Source organism: Aethalodelphis obliquidens, unplaced genomic scaffold (assembly GCF_003676395.1).
Source record: "Aethalodelphis obliquidens isolate GAN/ISIS:26980383/991018 unplaced genomic scaffold, ASM367639v1 scaffold25, whole genome shotgun sequence".
Classification (NCBI taxonomy): Eukaryota; Metazoa; Chordata; class Mammalia; order Artiodactyla; family Delphinidae; genus Aethalodelphis; species Aethalodelphis obliquidens.
Genome location: NW_020837969.1, coordinates 13,419,593 through 13,436,923, shown reverse-complemented (window position 1 = coordinate 13,436,923; position 17,331 = coordinate 13,419,593). Strand labels below are relative to the sequence as shown.

General features: G+C 42.1%; 1 protein-coding gene across 15 annotated transcripts in view; it reads right to left on the bottom strand.

Annotated features, from left to right (window-relative positions):
* Positions 1 to 17,331, bottom strand: part of SNX25 (sorting nexin 25) — a 108,648-nt gene that overhangs the window by 57,415 nt on the left and 33,902 nt on the right. For 14 of the 15 annotated variants that reach the window (XR_003436234.1, XR_003436232.1, XR_003436233.1 and 11 more), the window contains exons 4-5: positions 16,886 to 17,058; positions 15,560 to 15,746 (exon numbers count right to left, since the gene is read on the bottom strand). The exons of the other annotated variant lie outside the window; for it this stretch is intronic. Coding sequence is in view for 10 of the 14 variants with exons in the window: in XM_027122636.1 (XP_026978437.1) it covers positions 15,560 to 15,746; positions 16,886 to 17,058 (360 nt within the window). In the remaining 4 variants the exon portion in view is untranslated. The remainder of the gene's footprint in view (positions 1 to 15,559; positions 15,747 to 16,885; positions 17,059 to 17,331) is intronic. 15 annotated transcript variants of the gene reach the window in all.

The following is a 17,331-nucleotide window of genomic DNA, read 5'->3' as shown; positions in this document are numbered from 1 at the left end:
ACACACACACACACACACACACACACACACACACACACACACACACAGGATTCATGTTATATATACAGAAAATAATCTGGAAATATATATACACCAAGTATTCACAGTTTTTATCTGTCTGCAATAAGTGATTTCTATTTTCTTGATCTTGTTTATATCTTTTTATCTTCCTAAAATAACTACCATATATTCATTTTCTAGTTCCCAGAGCCTACAGAAATTACATGTTACAGAAGCGGCCAAAGCTTTGTCACCACAGGCCAGCTGGTGCCCTTTAGCTAACCTCAGGAAAGCCAAAGTTTTCTCTCTGTTGTCTGTATCTAGTTTCTACTTGTGCTCCTCATATTTTTACATCAGCTATTAATATAGTTACAAAGTATTTACGGATGTGTGTTTAGCACCACGGCAGTATCTTCCACTCCCAGCCCTTACCTAAAGCATTTTCATTTAGAATGGCTACTCAATATCATCTTCAGTTGCCTAGTTTTAAGCTCCATATCTAAAGTGTCCTAATGACTTCTTACACATTTTCTTTTGTTTTTTTTGCGGTACGCGGGCCTCTCACTGTTGTGGCCTCTCCCGTTGTGAAGCACAGGCTCTGGACGCACAGGCTCAGTGGCCATGGCTCACGGGCCCAGCCGCTCCACGGCATGTGGGATCCTCCCAGACCGGGGCACGAACCCGTGTCCCCTGCATCGGCAGGCGGACTCTCAACCACTGCGCCACCTGGGAAGCCCTTCTTATACATTTTGAACAAAGTTTTTCTGAAAGAAGATATTGTCATCTCGGCTCACCCATTAACCCCGCTCAAGTCGGGGCCTGAGCGTGTTCTAGCCTGCTCCCGACAGCTGGAACTTTTTTCAGCTCTTACTGGGAGCCTGGATGTCCCACATTACATGCATCATCTCATTTAATTATCACAACAACCCTATGAAGTAGGAGCTATTTTCTCTTTTTCACAGTTAAAACTGAGGCTCAGAGTGTAAATGACTTGCCTCAGACCATGCACTCTGCAAGCAGTGAAGCCACAGTGCAAACCAGGTCTGTGAAATCCAGGCCTGCCGGACCTTTGAGCCTGTGTTCGTGGCCAGGGTCTGCCTTGGTGCTGGACCGGTCACTACAGGTTGACCTCTTGTGCTGCGAATGCTCCTCGGCCTCTAGAAGAGCTGCATTTCTGTCAAGCGCTGGGGAATCGCAAGACAGAGCGCACGTTGCTGCTACTCAGTGCTGGGCTGAAGTCAGCCTGCGAGGCCTATGCCGGCTCAGGAGAGCTGGCTGTTGCATTTCAGCAATTAAACCCATCATTATTAAAATTAAATTACACAAACCTACTGTTTTTTAAAAGTAAAAGTACTCAAAACTCATCGTTGGGCTTCCCTGGTGGCACAGTGGTTGAGAGTCCGCCTGCCCATGCAGGGGACACGGGTTCATGCCCCAGTCCGGGAGGATCCCACATGCCACAAAGCGGCTGGGCCCGTGAGCCATGGCCGCTGAGCCTGCGCGTCCAGAACCTGTGCTCCACAAGGGGAGAGGCCACAACAGTGAGAGGCCCGCGTACCACAAAAAAAAAGAACAAAAACAGAACTCATCGCTTCCTAATAACTTCATTCATTTTACTATTACCTATGTTCGAGGTTATTTACATCCATTCCTCCACCCTTCACTACCACCCTTCCATCAGCCTTCATTACCTTTTTTTTTGGCTGCACCAGGTCTTAGTTGCAGCACACGGGATCTTTGTTGAGGCACGCAGGCTCACAGTTGCGGCATGCGGGCTCACAGGTGAGGCATGTGGGCTCCTTAGCTGAGGCATGCAAATTCTTAGTTGCAGCACACATGTGGGATCTAGTTCCCCGAGCAGGGATCTAATCCGGGCCCCCTGCATTGGGAGCGCGGAAACTTACCCACTGGACTGCCAGGGAAGTCTCCAGCCTTCTCTACTTGTGAACCATAAAGTTCTTTTCTGTTGAGGAGGCACTCAGCACAATTTTTGTCTTTGTTTTTTAAATAAACAAGCAGTACCTATTGACCTCCCCCCTCCCTCAACTCTTCATGTTTTAAGTCCAAGAAGCACCATCTCTGGCCTCCCTCCACCTCTCACTCATTCCTCTCCTCTCCTCCCCAGAGAGGAATAAGCTTTTAATCTGATCGCAGAGGAGGAACTGGGCCTGTGAAGCACAGCCCTTCTGTTCCCCTTCCTCTTAAGGGCGTGTGTTCTCTGCCTCCAAAGGGCAGCCAGCAAGCAGACTGCACCTACCAGGGAGACGGAAGGAGGGAGCAGCGGGGACAAGGAGAGGGATTCCGACCCAGCAGTGACAGGTGGGAAAGAATGTCTAATCGTGAAACTCAGTTTTAGAGAGCGCACTGCCTGCATATATAAACTACATTGTCCAGGATCTCCAGTAATAAGAGTGACACTGTGGTCTTCATTTGCCTTATTTCTTGGCCCTAAGATGGGTCAGCCTTCAGGATGGAGAGAGGACCACTGCTATTCATTAGGCCTCCTCAAACCCCAAGATGAAACACTGCATCCCAGTGGGCCATTAGGAACCGCCCAGTCTTCCCAAAGAAATTAAATCTATTTGTGATCCTTAGTCTAATGATCATAAACAGTAACAATAATAGTGTCAGCTAACAATTAGGAACATGCAGGTCCTGGGCCAAGTGCTTTACATGAACTGACCTGTGGTCCTAAATGTCGTTCAGAAAGCAGGTAACACTCTACCCACACCTAACACGGCACCAGTGCTGTTCCAAACACAAGCACATAATGTATTCTTTAATTTCAGAGACATCATAAACTTCTTCATACCAAGATTCCCCTTCTCATATCAAATTTTACATTGCTTCCAACACTTAATTGTCTTTCCTCCTAAATGAAAATAATTTGTGTTCTCGGGTATGTTTAACTCCCACCCCTCTGTGCCCTCTGCTATTTCTCAGACACTAGCAGCAGTTATATTCTAAAGTCAATGTACTTTTATTTTTCATAAAGCTGAAAGATATTTCAGAACACTTTTCATAGGCAGCCTCACATTATAATGTGTTTTTTTAAACTAAATTTATATTCATTTATTCTTTTCATAAAAATTTGCCAGGCTTCTGTTTTACACTTACGAATTTCCATCTCCCCGTCCACCCACACGAGCCTTCCTCAGCATTTCACACGCGCTCAGTGATTTCTTACACGCTGCAGCAGGTTGTCTTAGGTATGCTTGATTTCTTTTTTCTTGTTCCTCTACAATGTAATCCTATTTTACTGCAAGATTCACATTTTCAGAATCACTGTTCAAAACACTGCACATTCAACTAATTTAAATTCTTCTACACAGAAGCATGCAATTTTAAGAATTTTAATACTTTTAATATTATCCTCATGTGCAAATGCACCTAAACTGATTCAGAGTTGAAAATCCACCCCCTTATGATATCGAAAGAAAAAATACTACGCAACCCCTCAGTAACCCATTGCTAGTCATGATCTCTTAAGTTAAGCCATTCATTATGCCCACTGCCTCTTGCTTTAGTATGGTAAAACTGAAAAACACCATACCAATCTCAGTACGTGCTAGATAAAAGGTTCCCCTTCTCTTCTCCAAACTAAATAATCCTTAATCTCTTTAATTTTAAACCTTTCGTTCATTATTAGAATTTCCTATCTATTTTTATTTTATTTTATTTTATTTATTTATATACATATATTTTTTGCGGTACGCGGGCCTCTCACTGTTGTGGCCTCTCCCGTTGCAGAGCACAGGCTCCGGACCGCAGGCTCAGCGGCCATGGCTCACGGGCTCAGTTGCCCCGCGGCATGTGAGATCTTCCCGGACCGGGGCACGAACCGGCATCCCCTGCATCGGCAGGCGGACTCTCAACCACTGCGCCACCAGGGAAGCCCTCCTATCTATTTTTAGATTCTCCACATTGCTGTTTAAATGAGGGTCAGAAGTAAACAAATACAGAACTGAAAAATCTAAAAAAGATTTGGGCTGGTGGTAAATGAGATTATGGCAGTAACAGGCTGCTCTGATTTTCTTTCTTACTACTTGTTTCTCTGGCAGAGAAAGATGATGGTACTTCTGATGGTATTGCTCCCCACATAAGGATTAGTGCCTGCAAAGGCTCACGAACAGTAGAGAGTTATCTCCACACTTGCAGAAAATCCCACAAGGCTGGGGCCATGTGTCACTGCTGTTCTCTGCCCACCTGGCTAGCAAGTTACCCAGCTTTACATATGGGGTTTGAAGTCAGACAGACCTGAATTCAAATCCCAGCTCTGTTACTTGTTAGCTTTGTAATCTGGGGCAAGTCGCTTTCCTCTCCTCAACCAAATAATGAGAATCACAGTACCTACTTCACATGGTGGTTATAACAATCAGATGATGATTATAAAGAACCTAGCACTGTGCTTGACACATATTGGATATTCAACAAATGGTAGCTTAAAAACAAAGAAAGTTTTCCTTTCTTGAGCATTTGCTTGGCATCTCTTTAACCCTGGCAAATGCCCAGTCCAGGGAAGCAGCCATTTCTCCAATGCCTGTGTGGGAAGCAGTGCTATCCTGCCTCACTATAACTACAAAACACGAAGTACTGTAGCAAAAACAGCTATTTGCCTCTTCCATACCCATTCTTTTTCCTTCCTCAGTAATAGAATCCACCATTTTTAACGAAGCCTAAGGGTGCCCAGAATGAGACTACTTGCTTTTTCTCAATTGTTTCGACCAATGAAATATAAACAAAAATGTCATGTAGCAGCTTCCAGAAATATCCTTAAAAGACAGGCAGTACAGGACCTTTGCCACCATGTTTCCCTGCCTCCATCCCACTTCCTGGCATTAGGATATGACGGATGGCACCCTAGAGAACACCCTGAGCCAGGAGGACTCCGGAACACAGGATGGCAGAGCAGTGAGCCAGGGGGAGCCTGGGTCCTTGAGGAAGGCGGGGCCCCGCACCAGCCCTGGACTGGGTACTGCAGACTTCCCTTAAGCAAGGAGGAAGAAAAACCCTCTGTACTTTGACAAGGCATCATTATTTTGTGGGTTTTCTATAATTTTCAGCTGAATCTAATCCTAACTAATATAAATACAGTACCTCCAAACTGTTCACGGGGTTAAACCAGTGGCTCTTAAGAAAGGACAATTTTGTCCCCCAGAAGACATGTGGCTACGTCCAGAGACATTTCTGGTTGACACAGCAGTGCGGGTGCTACTGGCATTCAGTGGGTACAGGCGCTAGGGATGCCGCTTACATTCTGCAGTTAACAGAACAACTCCCACAACAAAGGGCTATCAAGCCCCACGTGTCAGTTTTGCCAAGGCTGAGAAACCTCGGGTTAAACACATCTCTCAGGAAGGTCAGTGATAAAATGCCCTCTGTTCATTACAATAATCATGGCAGAAGAATGAGGTGTCCTGATTAGTCAGTATTCTCCTCAACAGAGTTACCATATATCTCAAACAGTAATAAACAGTTTTCAAAGAATCAGAACATAATGAATCACATGACACGACATCTAGCCGAGACTTCAGACTGGCAGCATGTGAAAGCACATGACGTTTAAAAGAGATTCTCGGTGTATTAATTGCATTTTATAATCACCTGGGGAACTGATGCCCAAGATCCACTCTAGACCAGTTACATAAAAGTTCCTGGGGGTGAAGCCCAGGCATCTGTATCTTCCATGGAGGACCAAATAATCTCCATCAGGGTACTTTTCACAATGCACTGAAGAATTACAGAATGCAGGCAGCCCTGGATGCGGCAGATCCCTGGACCACGGTCTGCCTACTTCTTTACAAGAGGTTCCACTGGGGCAAAACTTTTCACTGCTCCTTTGCTTAACATTCACTTTGACTCCTGCTTTATCTTCAAAATAAAGGAACATACAGTCCCTTCTCTAGTATGGCTGTGACGTGGAGTTTCACAAATGGATGCACCTGGACCCTGAACACTGCTCTGCCTTCCTTGATGGTGGCCATCACCCCCCCACCCCAGCCACACCAGGTGGGAATCTATTCATCTGCCCTTTAAAATCCTGCATCAACATGACACTCAGATTTCTGGCTCCTCTTTTTTTAGCAGAGTTGATCACTGCTCCTACTAGAAGACCCAGAAAATTAAAAATATTAAACCAGTCTAGCTCTCATATCCTCATTTTGACATCTTGGATGCTAGAAAAGGGAGTATCTCAAAGGGACAGCAGGATATCAAACTGTAATGTTTTAAAGCCTGGTTGATTCTAACATACAGACAGGGTTAAAAACCACTAATTTAGGCCATCTTGAGTTGAGTGTCCTGTGAGGAGCTTCAGAAAACGTCCTGAGCTGAGGTGTCGGTTCAGCCGTTTCTTGAGGAACTCTGGTCTGAAGGGCCGGGGGCAAGGCCTCTGCATGTGGCCCGCTATGAGCAAGTGAAACAGACTAAGCACAAAGGGAAAAAAGGTGGAAGGGCTAGGACTGCCAGATTTATGTCCTTTCCAGATGAAATGTGGATCCTCTAGAAACAGGAGGTGTGAAGAGAGAGGACCTTCAAGATGGCAGAGGAGTAAGACGTGAAGATCACCTTCCTCCCCACAAATACATCAAAAATACATCTACATGTGGAACAACTCCGACAGAACACCTACTGAACGCTGGTAGAAGATCTCAGACTTCCCCAAAGCTATGCACCGGACAGGGTCTTGGTGCTCCGGCCAACTATCAGGCCTGAGCCTCTGAGGTGGGAAAGCCGAGTTCAGGACTTTGGACCAGCAGAGACCTCCTGGCTCCATGTAATATAAATCGGCGTGAGCTCTCCCAGAGATCTCCATCTCAACACTAAGGCCCAGCTCCACTCAATGACCAGCAAGTTCCAGTGCTGGACACCCCAAGCCAAACAACTAGAAAGACAGGAACCCAACCCCACCCATGAGCAGAGAGGCTGCCTAAAATCATAATAAGTTCACAGACACCCCAAAACACACCACCAGACGTGGTCCAGCCCACCAGAAAGACAAGTCTTGGTAAACTTAAGAAAATTGAGATTGTATCAAGTATCTTTTCCGACCACAATGCTATGAGACTAGATATCAATTACAGGAAAAAAAAATCTGTAAAAAAATACAAACACATGGAGGCTAAACAATACACTACTCAATAACCAACAGATCACTGAGGAAATCAAAAATAACCTAGACACAAATGACAATGAAAACACAACGACCCAAAACCTGTGGGATGCAGCAAAAGCAAAAGAGGGAAGTTTACAGCAATAAAATCCTACCTCAAGAAACAAGAAACATCTCAAATAAACAACCTAACCTTACACCTAAAGCAATTAGAGAAAGAAGAACAAAAAAAACCCCAAAGTTAGCAGAAGGAAAGAAATCATAGAGATCAGATCAGAAATAAATGAAAAAGAAATGAAGGAAACGATAGCAAAGATCAATAAAACTAAAAGTTGGTTCTTTGAGAAGATAAACAAAATTGATAAACCATTAGTCAGACTCATCAAAAAAATAAGGGAGAAGACTCAAATCAATAGAATTAGAAATGAAAAAGGAGAAGTAACAACAGACACTGCAGAGATACAAAAGATCGTGAGAGATTACTATAAGCAACTCTATGCCAATAAAATGGACAACCTGGAAGAAATAGACAAATTCTTAGAAAAGCACAACCTTCCGAGACTGAACCAGGAAGAAATAGAAAATATAAACAGACCAATCACAAGCACTGAAATTGACACTGTGATTAAAAATCTTCCAACAAACAAAAGCCCAGGACCAGATGGCTTCACAGGTGAATTCTACCACACATTTAGAGAAGAGCTAACACCCATCCTTCTCAAACTCTTCTAAAATATAGCAGAGGAAGGAATACTCCCAAACTCATTCTACAAGGCCACCAACACCCTGATACCAAAACCAGACAAAGATGTCACAAAAAAAGAAAACTACAGGCCAATATCACTGATGAACATAGATGCAAACATCCTCAACAAAATACTAGCAAACAGAATCCAACAGCACATTAAAAGGATCATACACTATGATCAACTGGGGTTTATCCCGGGAATGCAAGGATTCTTCAATATATGCAAATCAATCAATGTGACACACCATACTAACTAAAGGATAAAAACCATATGATCATCTCAACAGATGCAGTAAAAGCTTTTGACAAAATTCAACACCCATTTATGATATGCCTACACCCTCCAGAAAGTAGGCATACAGGGAACTTACGTCAACATAATAAAGGCCATATATGACAAACCCACAGCCAACATTGTTCTCAATCGTGAAAAACTGAAACCATTTCCACTAAGATCAGGAACACGACAAGGTTGCCCACTCTCACCACTATTATTCAACATAGTTTTCGAAGTTTTAGCCACAGCAATCAGAGAAGAAAAAGAAATGAAAGGAACCCAAATTGGAGAAGAAGAAGAAAAACTGTCATTGTTTGCAGATGACATGATACTATACAGAGAATCCAAAAGGTGCTACCATAAAACTATTAGAGCTAATCAATGAATGTGGTAAAGTAGCAAGTTACAAAATTAATGCACAGAAATCTCTTGCATTCCTATACACTAATGATGAAAAATCTGAAACAGAAATTAAGGAAACACTCCCATTTACCACTGCCACAAAAAGAATAAAAGACCTACGAATAAACCTACCAATGGAGACAGAAGACCTGTACGCAGAAAACTACAAGACACTGATTGAAAGAAATTAAAGATGATACAAACAGAAGGAGAGATATACCATGTTCTTGGATTGGAAAAATCAACATCATGAAAACAACAATACTACCCAAATTAACCTTCATATTCAGTGTAATCCCTATCAAACTACCAATGGCATTTTTCACAAAACTAGAACAAAAAGTTTCACAATTTGTATGGAAACACAAAAGACCCCGAATAGCTAAAGCAATCCTGAGAAAGAAAAACGGAGCTGAGGGATCAGGCTTCCTGACTTCAGACTACACTACAAAGCAACAGTAATCAAGACAGTATGGTACTGGCATAAAAACAGAAATATAGATCAATGGAACAGTAAAGAAAGCCCAGAGATAAACCCACGCACATGGTCACCTTATCTTTGATAAAGGAGGCAAGAATATGCAGTGGAGAAAAGACAGCCTCCTCAATAAGTGGTGCTGGTAAAACTGGACAGCTACATGTAAAAGAATGAAATTAGAACACTCCCTAACACCATACACCAAAATAAACTCAAAATGGATTAAAGACCTAAATGTAAGGCTAGACACTGTAAAACTCTTAGAGGAAAACATAGGCAGAACACTGTATGACATAAATCACAGCAAGATCCTTTTTGACCCACCTCCTAGAGAAATGGAAATAAAAACAAAAATAAACAAATGGGACCAAATGAAACTTAAAAGCTTTTGCACAGCAAAGGAGACCATAAACAAGACGAAAAGACAACCCTCAGAATGCGAGGAAATATTTGCAAATGAAGCAACTGACAAAGAATTAATCTCCAAAATATACAACCAGCTCATGCAGCTCAATATCAAAAAAACAAACAACCCTATCCAAAAATGAGCTGAAGACCTAAATCGACATTTCTCCAAAGAAGATATACAGATGGCCAACAAACCCATGAAAGGATGCTCAACATCATCAATCATTAGAGAAATGCAAATCAAAACTACAATATCATCTCATACCAGTCAGAATGGCCATCATCAAAAAATCTACAAACAGGGCTTCCCTGGGAGCACAGTGGTTAAGAATCCGCCTGCCAATGCAGGGGACACGGGTTCGAGCCCTAGTCCGGGAAGATCCAACGTGCCGCGGCAGCAACAAAGCCCACGTGCCACAACTACTGAGCCTGCGCTCTAGAGCCCGTGAGCCACAACTCCTGAGCCCGCATGCTACAACTACTGAAGCCCGCGCGCCTAGAGCCCGTGCTCCGCAACAAGAGAAGCCACCGCAATGAGAAGCCCATGCACCGCAATGAAGAGTAGCCCCCGCTCACTGCAAGCAGAGAAAAGCCCGCACGCAGCAACCAAGACCCAACGCAGCCAAAACTAAGTAAATAAATAAATTAAATTAATTTATTTAAAAAAATATCTACAAACAATAAATGCTGGAGAGGGTGTGGAGAAAAGGGAACCCTCTTGCACTGTTGGTGGGAATGTAAATTGATACAGCCACTATGGAGAACAGTATGGAGGTTCCTTAAAAAAATAAAAATAGAATTACCATATGACCCAGCAATCCCACTACTGGGCATATACCCAGAGAAAACCATAATTCAAAAAGACACATACACCCCAATGTTCATTGCAGCACTATTTACTATAGCCAGGTCATGGAATCAACCTAAATGCCCATCGACAGACAAATGGATAAAGAAGACGTGGCACATATATACAGTGGAATGTTACCCTGCCATAAAAAGAAACGAAATTGAGTTATTTGTAGTGAGGTGGATGGACCTAGAATCTGTCATACAGAGTGAAGTAAGTCAGAAAAAGAAAAACAAATACCGTATGCTAACACATATATATGGAATCTAAAAAAAAAAAAGGTTCTGAAGAACCTAGGGGCAGGACAGGAATAAAGACACAGATGTAGAGAATGGACTTGAGGACATGGGGAGGGGGGAAGGGTAAACTGGACAAAATGAGAGAGTGGCATGGACATATGTACACTACCAAATGTAAAATAGATAGCTATTGGGAAGCAGCCGCATAGCACAGGGAGATCAGCTCGGTGCTTTGTGACCGCCTGGAGGGGTGGGATATGGAGGGTGGGAGGGAGACGCAAGAGGGAGGGGATATGGGGATATAAGTATACGTATAGCTGAGTCACTTTGTTATACAGCAGAAACTAACACAGCAATGTAGAGCAATTACACTCCAATAAAGATGTTAAAACAAACAAAAATCCCACTAACTTAGTATACGTGAAGGACACATTTCTAGCTTTATAGTCCTACTGTGAAAAGATCTCATGGTCGCTCAGAGAAAACAACAAACTACTGCAGAATTACAAATAGCACCTTTAAGGGTTTGTTGTTGTTGTTGTTTGTTTATTTTTAATGCACTCCAGCCTGGCAGAGCTGAATGACTCTTTCCTTTAAAAAACATTCATCTAACTCCCAAATATGTATAAAATAAAAGTGGATGGTTTCACTTAGTCTAAATAAAAGACGCATTCCGTGGCTTATACAGCCTATCCCAAAATTTTACTGAGAGCAATTTGAAGACAATGACCTAAAACCCTAATAAAGTCAGAGGGCAGAGGACTCTAACTGTACCAGAAAAACAGCACAAGAGCTGAGACTATGGCTGAAGAAAGCAGCTCCACTCGTGCTATGTGGCCGATAGGCCTCATCAACGTGGGTTGTAGACAGAAGTCTGATAAAAAGCAATTCTGCCTGTCAATACGAGTGAGCAGAACTGACCCTTAAATAGAGGGCAATTTTTTTTAATCAGGTGAACAGTAAGCAGCCAAGTAACAAGATAATTTATGCAGCATCACCTACTCTTTGAGCAAAAAGATCAATCTCTCCCATCACAGAGTTGTTCCTGGTAGCCTCTCTAGGGCAAGAAGCAGGGAGTAAAAATTAGTCCTCAGATCTGTGCCTCAGGTACAACGAAAAGGGACACCCACCCCAAGGACGAAAGATATACCAGTGCCACATGGAAGAGAACCACCTAAAATGTCACAATAAAGCAATGCCCAAGGAACTGTCTCGTGGTCACAGGTCCAGGAAAGATGCCCCAGGACAATGCACTATTTACACAAGTACACAGAGAGCAACTCTGGATGTGTGTATCTATCATTGACAAAAATGCCTTTCACAGTATTTTCTCCTAAGGTGCTTTGCCAGGCTTGTTGAGGAGACTATACATTCTTCAGGATTACGATCCCAGAGCTGATGTTGTCAGGCGCATCTGACTCTCTGAAGAAGTTCATGCCCCTTGTTACAAGAGAATTTTGCAGCCTGTCTAAAGGAAGTTATCAACATACTTCCCAAGATTTACACGAGGAACTGAAAGCTTACAAAGGGATGGAGGTCAGAAGAATAGGTCATTACGTCCACTTAATTAAATCTGAAAATGGATTCTTTGTGCTTCTAATAGACAAGGCACTTCAAGAATCTGACTGTCTAATCACCAAAGTACCTCCAAGTGTTCTCCCCATTGAAACCTAAAGTAAGGTGTTTCTAACAGTAGGGTGGAGGACACAAAAGAGAAGACAATATGTGGAAAAGGAGTAATGCACTAAACGAACACCCCTTCCTGGTGTCTGTACTCCAACACTCCTTGTTGGTGGCAGGTATTTAGAGTGAGGGGAGGTGGTGAGAGGAAGAGGTTAGGAACCTGCAACATTTTATTTTAGTCTCATTTATCAGCAGTCACTGATAGTACTGCTGAAGATGCTCAATGATCATTCAAAAGGCATTCTTCAAAGTGCAACAACCTAAATCTTCCACTAACTGATAAATGGATAAACAGGATATGGTATATTCATACAGTGGAATAGTATTCAGCCAAAAAAATGGAGTACTGATATATACTGCAACCTGGAGGAACCTCGAAAACATTATGCTGAGTGAAAGAAGCCAGACACAAAAGGACACATATCGTATGATTCCATTTACATGAAATGTCCAGAATAGGCAAATCTACTGAGACAGAAAGCACACAAGTGGTGCCCAAGGGCTGGGGGGAGGAGAAGGATGGGAAATGACCGCCAATGGGTATAAGGTTTCTTTTTAGGGTGATGAAACCAGTCTGGAATTAGTGGGTATGGTTGCACGGCCTCTGAATACACTAAAAACCACGGAACTGTCCACTTTAAAATTGTTGAATTCTATGGTATGTGACTTATATCTCAATTTTTGAAAAAGCCATTCTTTAGTTCAGCTTTTCTACGGCCCCTTAAGTCTCCCAGCGCTCAACAGAGGGCCTGCTTCCTGGGACCCCCAGTGGGATACCCTTCAGTGTTGCCCTATTTATGAGATCGAGAGGAAGTGATGTCAAAAAAGATTTAAGTGCTTATACTGTTTTTGTTCCATCACGTATGAGAGGGAAAGGGGAAAATGATTATGCAGCACTTCTAGTGTAATCTTCTGCCACACGGTGAGGGCAATCCATAACACGCCGACCGTGACGAAAGCAGGCTGTCCAGTCATCCTGGGACAGTAGATACCATGCTTCTGTTTTTCTAAAAGGCAGCTCTTGCTGAGCTACTTCTTTACCTACTCGATGACAAACTGCCAACATTAAGACATTCATAGTATTTCAAATAGTCTGGAGACTTTCGCTAGTACATTTTGAAGAAGGTAAGCCATCAATTCTTACCAAGATCCACTCATAATATAGGAACTGTGCTCAGAAACAAAATGACAGATGGTGCTAGAGTACCAATAGCTGATCATTCAAAATAATTAGTTCTGATCAAAAAATGTCTTTTGGTGCCTTTTTGTTACACCATTAACTATGTCACCATGTGTGCAGTGCTGGAATCTTTTGTTTGGTTCAGAAAATAGAACACTCATGCAGAAGTCTGGAAGAAGAATGAATACTAGATTCTAGATTGTTATCTTAAACTTCCTTGGAGTTTTCAAATGGTCCATGTCTGACCTTACTGTGGAGAGACTGTCTGGCAGAGGAAAATGCTTAGGAATTCAATGCACCCACAATTTATCAACATGAGGTATCACCTGCTCATAAACAGTCTTAGGAGGAAATTGTAATTCCATGGAGGGTGGTCATCACATTACCTTGGTCACGCCACACACAGCACATCTGGGAACAATATTATAAAAGCACCAGGGAGAGGAATATTAGAGTATAAGTTTGAACAGCGTCTCTAGAACCAGAGCTTGGTGTGTGTGGGTTGTCGTGTTGAGAATTTTAAGGCGACGAGGAAGCAACAAGGGTGTCTGACCTGTGGGCTCTTTCACTTTCTGTGGAATGACATTTCAAAAGGAGTCAGAGGAAGCCACAGTAAGGATGATCTTTGAGTAGATGTGACCTGTAAGCCTCAGGTGACAAACTTGGAATACTGGCTCTTGGGTTCTCTATCAGCTCAAGTGCCACAATTATGAAAAAGGAATTTCTAGATTCAGACATAAATAATCACAAATCTGTAATAAATAAGTACCATATAGCCTATTCAAGATTATGAATGGAAAGAGAAACATGATTAAAATCTTCAGAGACTATATCTCACAAGAATTAAATTACTTATAAACAAAGTCATACAATCGAACCCATCATTATACATTTGTGGGACCTAGATTAAGACACAGCACAGTTTACGAGAACACAGAGGCATCCACAGTGTGTGCTTCTTAGAGGGTGTATCATTCAGATTAGAAAATGTAGCAGCATAACTCACTTTAATGTTGACCCTGGTTCAGGGGCAAATAAATGTGGCAAGTCCAAAGCCCTCAAACAGTTCAAAGACCCAATTTCAGCCAATATTTTACTTTTCCGCCAGAGACTTACAAAAATTACCTATCAGAAGCAAAACTGACAGGCCAGAGTTTCCTTTCTTCCCATGCATGTTTATTTGGGGACACTAAAACAGAAGGGTAACTAGAGAAACAGAAGCCTAGAAAATCCACAAACTACACAATACTATATAATCATACTGTATATGCATAACCTGTATTTTAAAAATTAAAAATAAACACACACACTCACCCCTAAAAATATCCCAAGTACCGTAAAGGAGACTGAATTCCCCTATAAATTAGATTCCTGGGGTATATTTCAAATGTGTTTTCTCAAAACAATTAGTCAAGAACCCTTTATTCCCAAACCTGGGCCTCTGTATTTCCTAAGAAAAATGAAAATCAACACAAATGGTCTACACTGTAATTTTAAAAACACAGCATTGGGCTTCCCTGGTGGCGCAGTGGTTAAGAATCCACCTGCCAACGCAAGAGACATGGATTTGAGCCCTGGTCCAGGAAGATCCCACATGCTGCGGAGCAACTAAGCCCGTGCGCCACAACTACTGAGCCTGCACCCTAGAGCCAGCAAGCCACAACTACGGAGGCCCATGTGCCATCACTACTGAAGCCCGCACACCTAGAACCCATGCTCCGCAACAAGAGAAGCCACCGCAGTAAGAAGCCCGTGCACTGAAACGAAGAGTAGCCCCTGCTCGCCTCAACTAGAGAAAGCCTGCGCGCAGCAACGAAGACCCAACGCAGTCAAAAATAAATAAATAAATATTTTAAAAAAAATTATCCTTTAAACCCCCCCCCCCAAAAAACAGTATTTCCTTCCACTTCTTTTCCAAGGTAAGCACCTGAGCAGCTACGCAGGTTCTAACAACTGAACAGCTTTCTATTATAACCTAATTATTTGAAAAACATGATACTTTGAACGAATTCCGCTGACAAGGGAGAAGCTGGATACATTTTGTTGTTACTGATTAGTACGTTTTATGGACTTCCTTTATTTCTTCTTCCCTGACAACCACAGTTTTTTGTGTTTTTTTTTACCTAACTAGGTAGAGAAGGATAGTCAGTAGCACTGTCATGCTATAATTAAAGACCAAATACCTTAGTTGCTTCAAGAACTCAACATCAGAGTTGCTGTTAATAAGCTTGATGAACTCTTCATAGGAGGGAGCATAGGTGTAGGCTCTCTTGTGATGTTCATTCACCTGTTCTCTGTGCTCCAACTGGGCAAGCAACATCTGGTTAATGTAATCTGGATTACTAAGTAACTCCACTACTGGCTTTAAGACTGTGGGACAGAGAAGAGAGCACCACTTAAAAAGGGTATTCTCCTTTAAAGGAACCGCTTTCATGTTATATAATTGAAACTACATCTGGGAAACATTTTAAAACTACCCAAATGGGCCACAGACACACACACACACACACACACACACCCACACACAGCTACCCATCCCTCTGGGTTTGCTACTAGTTATGGCTACAACCAAGTGGTCGTTTTAACAAATGAGTCACATGTAAAAGAATAATGAAAGAAAGCCATCTGTTAACAACCCAAGTTGTTAACAAAGCTATCAAAATTAAGTACATTCATTTTTTTCCCTTTGATTTCTTTTATAAGGCTCAATATGTTTTGTCTGCCAAAAGATGAAAGTTAACATTCTCCCAACTGGTGAAACAGACCTCAGGGAGGAAGTTGTTAAAAAAGTCAATGACACTATGACAGATTCATCCCACTAACTTTAGGTTAGAAAGTTCCCCTTTTCTCTGTGGTTAGCTATACCAGCTAATGGGTACAGCTGGCTAACCCAGAGATAATAAATGAGATATTAAATCACGGCACATCAAACACAACGTTATTTGTTTGAGATTCTGAGATAGGAAAAGTTTCTCTCAGATGATATCTTCTTCCATTTTTCCTTATCCTAGCTAAGCATTTCCCTGGATACATTTTTTTTCTAACAACCACATTATTTTGTGGTACAGTCCCTCTTCTATTTATTCTAAGTCACATATAGGCATTGCCAATGAATCCCTGCAGCAAAGGTATTTTAAGCAAACGCATACTGGAGTTTGAGTATAGACAGTCTTTCATAAAGCACGTAACTGGCCTGGGTGACTCAAAATCTATCCCAGGTGGATGCTACACTGTGGTGGGCATAAGGATTGGTTACCTATTACAAACAGCAGAGTGGACTATGTATTTGGTAATATGTTATATGAAACATCTGTTTATCACGTAGGGCCAAGTGATGCCTTCTCTGAGTGACATTTAAACTTGACCTTTTGAAAATACTTTAATTCCCGTATGTCCCACAGTATACAAGGTCTGCATAGGTGTCGTATAAACTGTTATCACATTCGTATGTAGCACATTAGCTTGCACAAGTATCGCATTAGTAATATCAATTAGTTATGAAAGTCTACCTTTTGCTGTGAGAATTTCTGCAAGCATTATGCGTAAGCTGAGAGACTGGACATCCTTTGAGGGAAGAAGACAAAACACCAGAACCCGAGAACACGTTTGTAGAAATCTTACTTCATCATCTGAGTTCCTCAAGAATGCATGCAACACAAAGGGCCTCGGCTGTTCTTCATGTCTGAAAAAAATAAATACATGAAGAGAGGGAAAGGGAAGGAAAGATGTTTCTAGAAACAGCTTGGTTATGTACCATTAGGTAAAAAAAAATTTCAAATGGGCAACGCAACAGTTTTAATAACTATGTCCACTCTTTCACTATATCAACAGTCAGTAATTTTTCTCAACCACAGACTAATCTGGAAAAATGCAAATGCATGGCCTTTCGGGATTTCCAACCTTAAGTAGCATCAACCCTCATACACGACTCCCAAGTCACAGCAACAATCTAGAA